The 13,594-nt window shown below is 57.7% G+C and overlaps 1 protein-coding gene across 1 annotated transcript; it reads left to right on the forward strand.

The window, feature by feature from the left end:
- Positions 1–267: 267 nt before the first annotated feature.
- CDX1 (caudal type homeobox 1) lies at positions 268–12,348 on the forward strand. Its single transcript, XM_009931757.2, has 3 exons — positions 268–694; positions 11,771–11,916; positions 12,142–12,348. Exons 1-3 carry the CDS (start codon positions 268–270, stop codon positions 12,346–12,348), a joined length of 780 nt encoding a protein of 259 aa, XP_009930059.2.
- Positions 12,349–13,594: the final 1,246 nt, after the last annotated feature.

Below are 13,594 nucleotides of genomic sequence, written 5' to 3' on the forward strand. Positions count from 1 at the left end.
TCACCCACCGCCTCGACCCCCCAGCAGCCGGGGCGGGAGGCTTGAATTGGCCCCCCTCGCCCCGCTGGGGTTCCTGCACTTTGAAATGCAAACCTGCCTTTCAATGCAAATGCTGCGAGAGGTTGGGCCCAATAAAAGCCCGCGGGCAGGGAGGTGCCTGGCCCCGGGACACAGCTCCCCAAGGCGCCCAGGTGAGCGGCGGCGAAGGAGGGGCGGCCGATCCCCGCCGAACCCGACCCGGCATGTGCGCGGAGCCGCCCGGGGAAGATGTATGTAGGTTATCTTTTGGATAAGGACACCAACATGTATCCCAGCCCCGTCCGGCATCCCGGCCTCAACCTCAACCCCCAGAATTACGTGCCGGGGCCTCCTCAGTACTCGGACTTCGCCAGCTACCACCATGTGCCGGGGATTAACAACGACCCGCACCACGGGCAGCCGGCAGCCGCCTGGGGCTCTCCCTACACCCCTGCCAAGGAGGACTGGCATTCCTACGGGACCGCCGCTGCGCCTTCCACCGCCAGCCCGGGGCAGTTTGGATTCAGCCCCCCAGATTTTAACTCCATCCAGCCCCCGGGCTCTGGACTCCTGCCTCCACCCATCAGCGGCTCGGTCCCCCAGCTCTCCCCCAGCGCCCAGCGACGTACCCCGTACGAGTGGATGAGGCGCAGCATTCCCAGCACCAGCAACAGCGGTAAGGAACCCCCCACCCCCAGCCCTGCACCCCTGCACCTTCCTCCCTGCAGAGGATCCCTGGGCTTGAAGTCCCGCAGGGCCGGATCCTGCTCCGTGGCTCTCCCTGCGCGGGGACTGCCAGGAGGGACAGCACGCTTGGCCTGCCCTCAGCATGGCTCCTGGTCCCCGAAGAGCAGGGGACCCTGCTGCTGAGGTGGCAGGGGCTGAGGATGGGCAAGGAGGGTACCGTCCTTCCGCGTTGCTGGGGGCCGGGGTTACATGGTTGGAAAGTCCTTTTGCCCGGCCGGTCTCTGCCCCTGCACCTGTGCCCTCACCTGCTGCCACCGGGTGGGATGAGCAGAGCCGGAGACCCCCGGGATCCCAGAGCCCGGGTGCAACGCGTGTGCAAGGGTGAGCGTGCGGGGCTGCAGCTGGGAGCCAGCATGTAGCCATGTACAGGGGCTGTGCATACACGTGTGCAAGATGTGCTGCGTGCGTGTGTGTATGGGTGCAAGGAAGACACCATACGTCTGTCTGAGGAGGGAAGGTGCTGCGTGTGCTCTGTGTGTGTCCATAAGTTGTACTCAGTGCTCGTGAGGTGCTGTGGGCTCTGCGTGCGTGTGCAAGGCGCCCTAAGTACAGCGTGTCCATGGGGCTTGCTGTACAGACAGTGCCAGCGAGCGTGCGCGGGGGATGCTGCCTGCTCAGCGTGTGCGTGCAAGGTGCTGCGTGTTGAGGACGGCGCAAGGTGTGGCGTGTGTGCACGTGCGGTGTGTGTGCAAGGTGCGGGGTGTGCACACGCATGGTGTGTGGGTAAAGCGCGGTGCGTCTGGGGACGGTGCCACGTGGAGGGTGCTCCGGCCGCGGCACGCGTGTGCGCAGCGTGTGGGTGCCGTGCGCCGCGTGAGCGGGTGCCCTCGCCCCCGTGCCCACCGCTGGCCTGGGCACCGAGCAGTCCCCATGGTCCTGTCCGCATGGTGTCCTGTCCCTGCTGAACTCCTGACCCGGAGGCGGAGGGGGGGGAAGCGTCTGGGCGACCCCAGCCCCCTGCCCGCGATGGTCGGGGGGGCCCTGCTGCCCACTTCAAAGGCGGTGGGCAGATCCCCCCTTGGGGCCAGCCCAAATTGACAAGGGCTCCGCTTTGTCATGGAGATGGTGGCCGGCTCCTTTGGCAGCGAGGTGAGGTGCGGGGCCCTTTGTCCTGCCCTGCCCGCACCCTTTCATCTTCCCCTCCAGGCTGCGACCACCACTACCAGCCCAGCCCGCACCCATCCTGCCCGCAGCGGGACCCTCTCCCCGCTGGGCTTGCCCGGACCCGCCACCCCTCTCCTCGGCCCCGTGACCTCCACAGAGCCCTTTTGGGGCCAAACTCACTGCAGGAGTGGCTCTGGGCATCTCTCGGGGTCGAGTTCTCTTTTGGTTGCCCCACATCCCCGGCGTCGGGGTCAGGGCTCCCTGTTTGCCAAGTGTCTCCAATTTTAGGCTTCTTTCTGGCTCCCCACTGGCCAAGCCCCCTGCAGAGACCCTCGTGCAAGAGGCTTGTGCAGAGGTGCCTGGGGTCTTCCAGCATGGAAAATAGCTCCTCTTGTTCACCGGCTCCGTGTGGCAGGGATGGGGATGGGGATGTCCCAGTGGGACCAGTGGCTGCAGTGGAGCAGGCAGAACATCCCGATAAATGGTAAAAACCAGCCCTGCTCTGGAAAGAGGAGGGGAGAGGCTGGCTGGTGTTCCCTGGCCCATTTTAAGCACTGAACATACGTATTTAGGAAAAAATACCTCCCCCCACACCCAGTGATGGAGACCCACAGGCATGCTGGGGCTGGGTGCTTCCCTCTGCCTGGGGTTGGAAGCGGGGTGTGATCCTGCAGCCCCCCCTCCCCCCATGCAGTTGGGACCCGGTCACTTCTGCAGGTTTTGTAGGTCCGAACATCTCGGTTTCTTCTGAAGAGAGAGGTGGGAGGGAAAATTAATGAGGGGAGAAAGACATCAGCACACCTCTCCTCCGGATCAAGGCATGGTTTTACACCCAGCAGTGGGGCCAAGATAAAACAGGGGCTTGAAAGTACCTCTGATTGAGTTAGGCGGCAATTGAGTTGATTGAATTCTGGAAAAATACCATTAGTTGCTTAGTTTGTATCTCTTAGATTAAATACATACAAAGGGACAAATAAATCAGCCTTGTTCTCCTTGCATGCAGAGGAGGAGCTGCCCCAGCCCAGCCCTGGCGAGGCAGGGATGGGTGCTGGTGTGAAAGCCCCTTTCTTGTGGTGTTTCCACAGGATGGATGATCAGCGAGGTCCCCTTCTAAGGCACTTACAGATGAATGACCTGTCCTTGTGTGTCTGCTGTGTCTAAGCCCAGCACTGCTGGTGCCAACGGCTGCAGGATTTGGCCGCTGTGGGACCATGTGCTGGGAGACGGTGGGAGGCAGCCTGTGTTTTCCAGAGCTGCTCTTTAAAAAAAAAAAAAGCCTCTCTCCATTAAGCTTGAAAGAGAGAGCAAGGTGGAGATCGGTTTGACATAGATAAGGGTGAATTTTTTAGATGAATTATTTTATTGAAATCAATAAACTGGAGTTTAATCAGTCTGGATTGATTAACTACCCATCTCACTGCGGTGGGAATAGGAAATGGATGTGCGGACTTTTTGCTATAAATATCAACAGTTTCATTGCGAATGCTATAAATCATAATACTTCAGAGGATTGTAAACTGAGGTTCCCTCTCTGTCTTGCCTTGTATAAACAGCTCTTGGCCGCAATTTGAAAAGCCTTTGGGAAAGAGCTGTGCAGTGGTAAAAGAGAAAACGTTATGCAGGGAATAGGAGTGTGTTGGGGGCTTCTGCAAATTCGATCCAGAGCTTGAGAAAAACCAAGGAGAAATCTCCCAGTGACTCACTGCAGAGTCAGGCTTTGTAGGGGGAGGATTTTATGTACCTGTTGCTGAATTCATACGTGCTTCACCTGGCTGAAGTAAGATAACCCTGCAGCAGAAGGGACTGCGACACTGGAGGGCTGGTCACTGGAAATTGGGAGTGAAAGGGAACCAAGCTAGAAGATGTCCCCAGGCCTCGTTTCTCTCTCTGATGTCACCTCTTTTTCTGCTCATAAAATCTTCACGAGCAGCGTGTCGGAGCCTCATGCTTCCTCCTTATTCACAATTATTTGCAAACTTCCCTGTGAATTGCACCCCGGCTCTATAAAAAGCTCAGGAAGGTGGCTGGAAACGGTGGCTGGCTGAACTTTGAAATTCACCCTCTGCTCGTTAGTTATGCAAATCCTCAGATACTGCCTCGGGTCTGGCTTTTAGGTCACTAATTGAGCCGGGGCCCACAGTGCTAAATATTGCAAGTGAAAGTGCAATTGGGGCATCCCTTGGGGAGGGGAATGCGCTCGGGGCTCTGCGTGGTGTCAGTGCCCGTGGTGCCCGGCTAGGTTTCGGGGTGATGGAGAGCAAATAGTGATGCTCCGAGCATGAGCGAGTGGCGATCTGCTGGGTGTGTGGTTTTCCAACTCGGTTTTCACTATTTGCAGCTCAGTTTTCCAACTCTATTCAGCCCTGGTGAGATCCATGAAAGTTGGAGGAAAGAGCAAAAGCCCTGTTAATGAGACAGAGGTGTTTTCCATGGACAGGCAGGATTCATGGCATGTACGGTACGTTTTGGGGTGACGGTCGCAGCTGGAGGACGGTGCATTTCCCTGGTCAGCCCCAACATGGGGGACTCCTCTTTGGGACACGGTCGCTTCCCGTGAGACATTCGGTGTATGCGTGCATCAGGCCCCATCGGTCTTCTTCTCTTGAATTATTAACCCACAACCTGCTCCTGGCCCCAGCTGGGATTTGTTGACTGCTTAGCCTGCTGGCCAAGGTACAGGCCTTCCAAACTTTCCTAGAACTGTCTTTCTTTGAACAAAAAGGGCTTCCCTGGAGCACCAGCGGTACCTACGTGATGGGCTTGGCTGGCTAATACCCCAGGATTAGCAGAGGGACAGTTTAAACCTCTGGCCAATGGCAGATGTTTCCTACAGGGGACCCTTCAAGGACGCCCACTCCACCGCTGTTAGCTTTGCGATCGCCCGGATAAGGGGCCAGACCCTTCCCCCGCGCAGCCCCGTGGTGAGGGTGGGCTGAGCCCTATGGGGCTGCGAAGGGGGAGACGAGTCCCGGTGCCCAGCCAGCACCACCACCACCATCCTGTCCTCCTCCTGCCACAGCCAGGCCAAATCCAGGCAGGCAGACGATCCGGATGAGCTGGATGCGGGCTCTGTGCCGCCGGGCTCTGTGAAGGCAAAGCTCTGAAACGGGCTGGTTCCAGCCCACGCGCCGCCCCTGCACTCCTCACCCTCCCGCGCTGCCGTGGTCTTTGACCCGGCACGGGACCCTGGCTGGCAGCACTCGGCTCGGCGCTTATAAAACCATGGGAGCAACTGAAGGATTCTGCCAGTTGCCAAAATAAAGGGTTGAATCACTACAGGGCTGGGAAATGCTTGCCCCAACGCCCAGTCTCAGGCTGCTGCTCCTGGGGTCGAAGCATCCGTCGTGTTGCTGCACGCCCGAGAACACGGGGATTGTGATGGGGAGCCACTGGCTCGCTGCAACCGCCGGCATCTTGCTCCTCATCCCCTTGCGGTCTGCACCTCCTGGGAGGATGATGAGGCTTGCAGGAAGGGTGCCTTTGCCCACGTGTGTGGGTGTGGGTGCAGATCTGGCCTTGTGCCGGCAGCATGGAGCCCAGCCGGGACCAGCTCGTGCTCCCGCACACCAGACTGCGCTCTCCGGATCCAGCTCTTCCCCCGGGCGTTTCTCCCCCTTCCCAGCAGCCGGGCTGCCCTGCGCGGCTGTGCCATACGCCAAGCCCCCACCTCTGCCTCCCGGCTCTGCCAGCCCCACAACCTCCGGGCACGCAACCCCCAGCCACATGCTCTGACTTCTGGCAAAGCTTTCTTGGGAGCGGAGAGCTGGATCCCGTGTGTGCGGAGGACTAGGAAGCCATCAGGACAAGCGGTGCGGTTTTGTCAGCGAAACATTTCCAGTGCGTGAGGTATCGAGCTGAATGAAGTTTTATTGCTAGTGGGGTGCCCGCGGCAGCATCGCCGTTCGCTCTGAAGTCTTTGGAAGAAATCCCCAGTTGGGTCAATGTCAGCTGAACAGCCACGCAAGGAGCTGCCCTGGGGGTAGGAGGGTAGGCAGGCTCCTCGGAGGGGCTCCCAGCACCCTCCGGCACACAGCAGTTCTGCCTTCAACCCTGATGGCCAGAATGCCCATTTCTTCATCCCAGAGCAGAGCTGGGGGAGCCTTGGCAGGGTCCATCAGGTGAGGATTCATCCAGCACCCCCTTCCCTCCGCAGTACAGCGATACGAAATATGTACGAGGGGGTGTTTGCTCTCACCCTGTTTTTGACACCCGGCAGTTGTCTAAATCCAACGCTCTTTTGCAGAGGAATGCTCTCTGGCAGGGGTCTCGGGAAGGATTGCCCTCCGGAGGGGCTCCTTTCTCACTGGCGGCGATAAAGCAAACCACATGGCTGTGGTCCTTCGCCCCGCGTCGGTCTTCTCATCCATCACTCCTCTGCTTCCTGCAGCGGAGGAAAAAAAGCTGATGATACCAAAACACAAAGGGGAAGGCTTGTGAAAATCCTGACCCGCTGGTTCCCAGCACGCAGGGAGGGTAGGGGGCTCCAGTTTATCCCCCCGTCCCTGGCCACAGAGGAGCGTGGGTGCTTTGGGGCGGCTGCTGGAGCTGGAGGGGAAAGGAGGGGAGCAGGCGAGTGTGGGGCGGGAGGGGCAGAAGGAGGGCGTCGGGGGCTCAGCCCCTGCCGCTGTCGGTGCAGAATTTGGGGTTCCCATTTCCAGCAAGTTTCGGGGCAGTGGCCTCAAGTTGTGCCAGGGAAGGTTTAGATTGGCTATTAGGAAAAATTTCTTTGCTGAAAGAGTGGTCAGGCACTGGAACAGGCTGCCCAGGGCAGTGCTGGAGTCACCATCCGTGCAGGGGTTCAGAAAACGTGTAGAAGGGGCACTCCAGGACATGGTTTAGCAGGCATGGTGGGGGTGGGGTGATGGTTGGATGAGCATAGGGGTCTTTTCCAACCTGAATGATTCTATGATTCTATGAAATGAGCGGAGCTGTCTGTCCCAGGCGCAATCTGTCCCAACCGTGCAGCGCGGCCGCCATCGCCTCTGCTCGGCAGAGGGAGCATCGACCCCTCTGTGTGGCCACAGCTGGAGCACATCTGGCTGCCAGATGAGCCTGACTCCAGCCAGCCTGGAGTCTCCTGAGCGTTAGAAACCGACCCTGGCCCTCTCCCGGGCCTGGGGTCTCTGTCACGGGGCAGGGCTCTGCCAGCTGCCCCCCTCTCTTTGCAGTGGGGGGGGATTTCCCCCCATGCAGCTGTGGGAGCACCAGGGGGTTAACTTGCCCGGGGAGTCCCACCAGCGATCAGAGCCCATGGCGCTGACCCTGGGACTCTGCTCTGGTTTGAAACTGCTTCTGTGCCTCAGTTTCTCCATCCATTGCCTAAGCTATGCCAGGGTGGGGGGACGTTTTCCTTCATGCTTTCCCCTGGGGAGGAACGGCAAATCTTGACAGAGCTCCGGTTCTTCTGGGATGTGAGGATTTTATCCTCTTTGCACGTAGACACTGCTCATTCAGAATAAAGCAGCTTTATCACAGAGAGAAAGAAACCACCTAGGGGGGACAATCTTGCACCCCCTCTTGCAGCATTTTAATGAGGACAAGTTCTTTCCTTGGTGCTCGCAGGTGACAGGTCTTTCGCACTTGGTGTTTTTTGGTAGTAAAATATTGTAACGCCATCAGATGGTGTGGAAACGCACCCGGTACAGACGGACGGGCAGACGAGCCTGTACAGACGGAGCCGGTGCGTGGCCAGAGCATCGCCGGGTAGGTGAGCCCGCGCAGGGCTGCTCCGGGAGCACGCTGCCCAGGCTTTTCACGCCAGTCATGCGAGGAGTTGCCGTGCAGCGGGGCGTGCAGAGCCGCCGAGCAGCCGCGGGGCCGGCCGGCTCTGGCAGCAGCATCGCTGTCCCCCACGCCAGCACCCTGACACACGCCTGTGTCCCTGCGCCCTGGGGACCTCCGCGGCTGGGGCGCGGGGCAGCCGGCATGGCGGTGGGCTCTCATCTCAGTGGCTCCGGTGAGCAGGTCGGGGCTGTCGTACCCCCAGCTGCCCTGATCAGAGCCCTGATGGCTGCGTAGAGGCTTCCCACGGAGCCAGGGTTTGCAGCCGCTGCAATTTGGAGCCGCGTTGACCTGTGAAACGGAGACCTTGAGAGAAGCGTGGAGGTTTACGCTCCCGGCTGCTGGCAGCCATGCTCCTCGTGGAGTGGCAGGAGGGGGCTGTGTCTCACAGATGGGGATGCCGCGTTTGGAGCTCGCCTGATTCCCCTCTTAGCTGTGCTGGGCACACTGGGCTGGGTGCATTGCTCTGTGGGACTGAGGAAAAGCTCCAAAAGATGTACACCGGCTCTTGCTCCTTCACTACTTTCTGCCTCCTCCCAGGGTTCCACTGCCACCCCGAGCCTCTTTCCTTCCTGATTTGAACCAGCCCCTGCCCAGCGATGTCTGAAGTGGCTCAACAGCCTCAAAACACCCCATATTGCTTATCTGTTAGGGTGTTTAGGGGGTCGTTCTTACTGAAAGCCATCCTTTGGCCAGGCCAGGGCTGGAGAGGGTGAATGACCCCCTCCCTGGCAGCCTCTGCCATGGCCACGAGGGTGTAGAGCCCGGGACAGTGGGCACAGGGATCTGGTTTGATTTTCCCTTCGCCTGGCAGGCTCCTGACCTGGTCCAGGGCAGGAGCTCCAGCATCCTCGTCCCTGGGGCAGGGCTGCCATGGGGAGCGGATCCAGGCTGGGGGTCGGGACCCCGTCCCCCCGTGTGTGTGCGAGTGCGTGTGTGTGCACACTCAGGAGTGCGTCCTGTGGGGTTTGCACAGCACATTAAAGCTATTCCCTTATCTAATCACAGCTCAGGTGAGTGCTATTAGGGTTATACATTAACAGTGGTAACGATACCCTCTCCCCACGCAGCCATTGGCCCTGCCTTGATCCCAAAGCCGAAACCATTCCCACCAGTCCCACAAACGGCTCCATTTGGCTGCCCAAGCTGTTCCTTTGGCTGGTCTTCTGGGGACAAGCAGAACTGTAACTGCATAGCAGGTCTAGAAGGGGCCAGCAGCTGCACTAAGAGGCATCACCAACACCCTCTTTGCACCCCGTCCACTCCATCCTCGCTCCCTCCCAGTGCAGCAGTGGCAGCCCCGGGCTATCCCGGCCGTGGGACAGCCCAAGCCACCTCCGATGGGCTTCCCTGGAAATGTGGGAGCGCCTCCATCCCTTTGCTCGGCCGCGCTCCCTGCTGCGGTGCTGGGGTTTCCCCGTGGGTACGAGGGCTCACCATAAGGAGCCGGGCTGGCTCTTCCCAAATTTCCTCTTTCCTTTCACAGAGCCATAAAAAGTCTCCAGGAGAGAGTTAAGTGTAACCCAGCATTCATATTCAAGGTAGTGGAATTATTCATTGTCAATAGTATTTCTTGCGAGTCCTTTCCTTTTCCTCGTGAATCACCCACGATACGTTCCCGAATTCAGCAGACATCTCCGAAACCAGCAATTAGTCGAGATGAATAACTTTCCATCTCTGGCTTGGTCGGGAGCCCTCTGCTTTGAGGCTTTGCTACCTGATGTGAAGCAGCGAGAGGCTGGTGGCCAGCTCACACGGCAGCGGCTCGCCGGTACGGCCGGGTGTCTGCCAGACCTGAGGCAAAGCGCAGGCTTCATCAAGGATGAATGGTGAAGAGGGAATAACAAAGAACAAGCTGTGATGGATCTATTTACAGCTGAAGCAGGAAATAATAATAACGCTTGCTGAAATTCATGGCATGTGTGGTATTCACAAACCGCCTTATTTTTTGATTCTTTAATTTTTTTTTTTACTTTATCTGTCAATTCCTTTGCTTTCCAGATGATTTTTTCTCTGAGCAGTGGTATTCAAACAGCAATATTGCAAATAAGAAAATTATTAAGTCATTATCTCTTCTGAAAGGTTTGTGCTTTCAAATGAAAAAAAAAAAAAAAAGATATATTTATAAGAGAAAGAAAAAAACTTGTAGGAGTCCCTGAGCCTGAAGCAGACAGAGGGAGCCCGGTTTCTCACAGAGCTGCTAAACCCTGCATAAATATCTGCCGGCGCCTCTGGTTTATTCTGTAACTCCCTGGGAATAGCTGTGCTTGCAAATTCGGTGCAGGTCCCTCCTGGGCTGGGATGCAGAAGCCCTTCTGATGCTGACGAAGCCTTCAGCTGCGGGGCAGTGAGAGGCAGCTGTGACCCCCTGGGATGGGCAGGGGCCCCATGGGACAGCGAGGGGAGAGCGTGGGGTCCCATGTGGGCCAGGCACCCCCGGCATCGCTCCAGCCCCGCACTGTGCCGAAGAGGAGATGAACAGGGCAGATTTAGATTCGATATTGGGAAGAAATTCCTCACCATGAGGGTGGTGAGGCCCTGGCCCAGGCTGCCCAGAGAAGCTGTGGCTGCCCCCTCCCTGGCAGTGTTCAAGGCCAGGTTGGACGGAGCTCTGAGCAACCTGGTCTGGTGGAAGATGTCCCTGCTCATGGCAGGGGGGTTGGAACCAGATGACCTTTAAGGTCCCTTCCAACCCAAACCATTCTATGATTCTATGATTCTAATAGCACCCTGCAATGCTGCCGTAGACCCCTCGCGTACTGCATCGCTGAGTTTCAGCCGCGTGTCTGCAGACATCTCCTGTACACATCTTGCTCAATCAAATTACCTTTTTTTACCCTGCTTTTACCTGCAGAGTCACCCTGTGTGGCCAGAGGCTGGTTTGTTCTCGGTGGTGGTGACAAGGGATTAGGTGTTCGCTTCCAAACAAGCCTGGGGTGAGCTGGGCTCCCCGCTCTCTAAAGCAATGACTGGATTCATCGCATCCCTCAAACACAGCTAGTGGCTAAAGCCCAGCCCTGGTGCTGGAAGATTTGGTTGCTATTCCTGACCATATTGCAGCCTTGCTGTTCTCCTACCGTCCTCCCTTCGGTGTTGCTTGGGGACCATGCTGGGACCCTCGGCCATCAACCCACTCACGTTGTGCTGAGCCCATGCCAGCACCTACTTCCAGGAGCAATGGCAGGAGGACACAGAGAGTGACACAGTTATGGAAATTGTGTGCTAACTTGAGTTACGGGGCTGCTGCTTTTGTGCCTGGGAGCACTGGAGTCAAGTACCAGCGGGGCGAGATGCCTCCCGTGCCCACCCCGACCCCCATGTGCACCCACGCATGGGCACACACTCATGTGCTTCCACACATGGTTTGCTCGATGGCAGGAGCTGGACCTTTGCTGGCCTCTTGCTTATTTAGTAGAAAGCCAGCTGCCTTCTGGCATCCCATTGGATACAGCAAGGGAAATTACCCTGAGGGAGCCCCTCTCCCACTTGCAGCGTGCCGTGGCCATGGGTTGTCCTGCCTCTGACACGCTTTTACATTCATCTTTCAGCAGAAGAAGTGGCTTAGGAAAGCCCTTCTCCTTGCAGTTGGGAAGCAGGGGGGACACAGCCTTAAAAATAAAATTGAGTTGGTTGAGAAACAGATTTGCAGCCTGGGGGTTGGGGTTTTGCTGTATGGAGATTCTCTGATGTCTGATTAGGGTTGAGTCCACTCTAGGCAAAGAGCTGGGCTTCTTCCCTCAGCCCTCCCAGGCTGTATTTTTGCAGGCAGCTTGTCCTCAGCCCACCACAGGGCTTACATCTCTGCTCCTCTTGGGGACAGTGTGTCATGGCACCTGGGATTTGTGGTCCATCTTCTCAGGATGCCTCTAAATCTCTCCTGCGCTTTCTACCAAGCAATTTCCCCAATGCCTAGGTGCTTCTCAAGACGGAGAAACACCCTGGTGCTACCCAGGATGGGCCCTAAATCCAGTAGGACCCTCACAACTCTCTTTTCCACTAATCCCTGGGGCTTTGCCATGTCTCCACTGGTGGCTGTGTAGCTCCTCCATGCCCTCAGTGATGATCCTACCCCTCCTTTCCATCCCCTCTCAGCTCACTCCCCCTCTTCTCTCTCTGCCAGGCAAGACCAGGACGAAAGACAAGTACCGGGTGGTGTACACGGACCACCAGCGCCTGGAGCTGGAGAAGGAGTTTCACTACAGCCGCTACATCACCATCCGCCGCAAAGCCGAGCTGGCCGCTGCCCTTGGGCTCACTGAACGGCAGGTCAGTGTTGTGGTGCCCCGGCAAAACCATGTCCCGGGTGGAGATGGGGCTGGGGAGGGGAAGGGCTGCAGCCCAAGCAGGCAGTGGTGGTTCTGCCTTGCTCTTCATCTCTGTCTTCTCTTCCAAACTCTGGGATGCTCCCTTTGCCCCAGGGGGACCTTGAGGGTCATCATGCTTGGCTGCATTCATCCCCATCTCTGCATCATCATCTTTGTCTTTCTGCAGGTGAAAATCTGGTTTCAGAATCGGAGGGCAAAAGAGAGGAAGGTGAACAAAAAGAAGATGCAGCAGCAAAGCCAGCCCACCAGCACCACCACACCGACCCCACCCGCTGTCGGCACACCGGGACCCATCGGAGGCCTCTGCAGCAGCAGCGCCCCAAACCTCATTTCCTCTTCTCCGCTAACGATCAAGGAGGAATTCATGCCTTAACCCCCTTCACCAGCTATAGACACCAAGAGATAAGCACTATGCAGCAGAGCCCAGCCGGTCCGCGTGCTCTGAAGAGTGGCAGCCCCTTCCCAAAGACATGATGGTCCCCAGCTGAACCAACGGGGCGGCCAGCAAGGCTGGGTGAGGTGGCACCAGGACCTTCCCAAGGGGCTGGTCGGCTCTCTCCTATGTAAAAACCATAGGTTAGGTAGTGTTGCTCTCTTGTAGGAAACATGCACCAGTCTGGTCTCTGGTATTTTAGCCCAAAGCAAGGTCCTAATGTCAGCAGAAAGGAGAGGGTGGTGGTGGACGATGGCTTTCCTATGGTGCTTCAGGTGGAGCTGGTAGGATCCTTCCTTCAGTCCTCCTGGCAATCCAGCTGCCTGGTGCTTTTGGGGCAGTTTGAACAAGACTGAACTAGAAAAAAGACCTGGCTGGACTCAAGGCAAAACAAATATCCGCTGAGCTGGTCTCCTGGATCTGCCGTGCCGGGAAGGGGGGTGCCAAAGGCGGAGCGAGTTGGACTGCGGGAGCCATGCAGGACCCTTGGCCATGGGACCCGAGGGTGGACTCCTTCAAACCACAGAGATGGTGGTGAGCTGGAGCACACCCCCACCCATGTCCCCCAGCAACCCTGGCAGCACCCACTCCTGCACCCCCAGCTCTGCCCCTGCAGCCACGAAGAGCCAGCGGAAACGTGTCCGGCAGCCCTGGTGCCATGGCAAGGCGACACTGTGGCCATCTTCCACGGGGAGCACAGGGAGAGGAGAGGAGAGGAGAGGAGAGGAGGGAGCCAGGCACAAGCACACTGGAGGTAGACCACCCTGCTGAGTCCTGAGACCACTTTCCCTGGAGAGGAGAACAAGAAGGTTTGCCACCGGGACAGGGTGCAAGAACTAGTCCCAGGCCGTCCAGAAATGCCGATACTGGGAGAGCTTTGGGGAGCTGCTCCAAGGGAGCGCAGCCACCGCTGGCACCAGGAGCTGCTGCTGAGGTGGGCAGGGGCCATCGCAGGGAGGAGAAGCGCTGGCACGTGCCCTGGTGTGAGGTAATGGAGAGGTGGTTTCCAGAAAGACAAAGAAGTGTTTTTTTTTCTACTTTGTTCAAAACCCAGAGGACTTCAGGCTTTTTTCTCCCTGTCTCCCCCCTCCTCCTTGCACTGTACCACTTCTTGCCCACTGTGTGCCCTAGACCGGTAACTGATAATCCTCTTTGCTGCTGAGCTGCAGCTGAAATGTCCCTTCAC

This window comes from Opisthocomus hoazin, chromosome 22, assembly GCF_030867145.1.
Source record: "Opisthocomus hoazin isolate bOpiHoa1 chromosome 22, bOpiHoa1.hap1, whole genome shotgun sequence".
Classification (NCBI taxonomy): domain Eukaryota; kingdom Metazoa; phylum Chordata; class Aves; order Opisthocomiformes; family Opisthocomidae; genus Opisthocomus; species Opisthocomus hoazin.

What these genes read in the sequence shown, in the direction of transcription:
- CDX1 (XM_009931757.2), top strand. Translation starts at nt 268, where the DNA reads ATGTATGTAGGTTATCTTTTGGATAAGGACACCAACATGTATCCCAGC. An exon ending in TCCCAGCACCAGCAACAGCG is followed by an intron (nt 695 to 11,770) that starts GTAAGGAACCCC and finishes TCTCTCTGCCAG; the next exon opens with GCAAGACCAGGACGAAAGAC. An exon ending in TTGGGCTCACTGAACGGCAG is followed by an intron (nt 11,917 to 12,141) that starts GTCAGTGTTGTG and finishes GTCTTTCTGCAG; the next exon opens with GTGAAAATCTGGTTTCAGAA.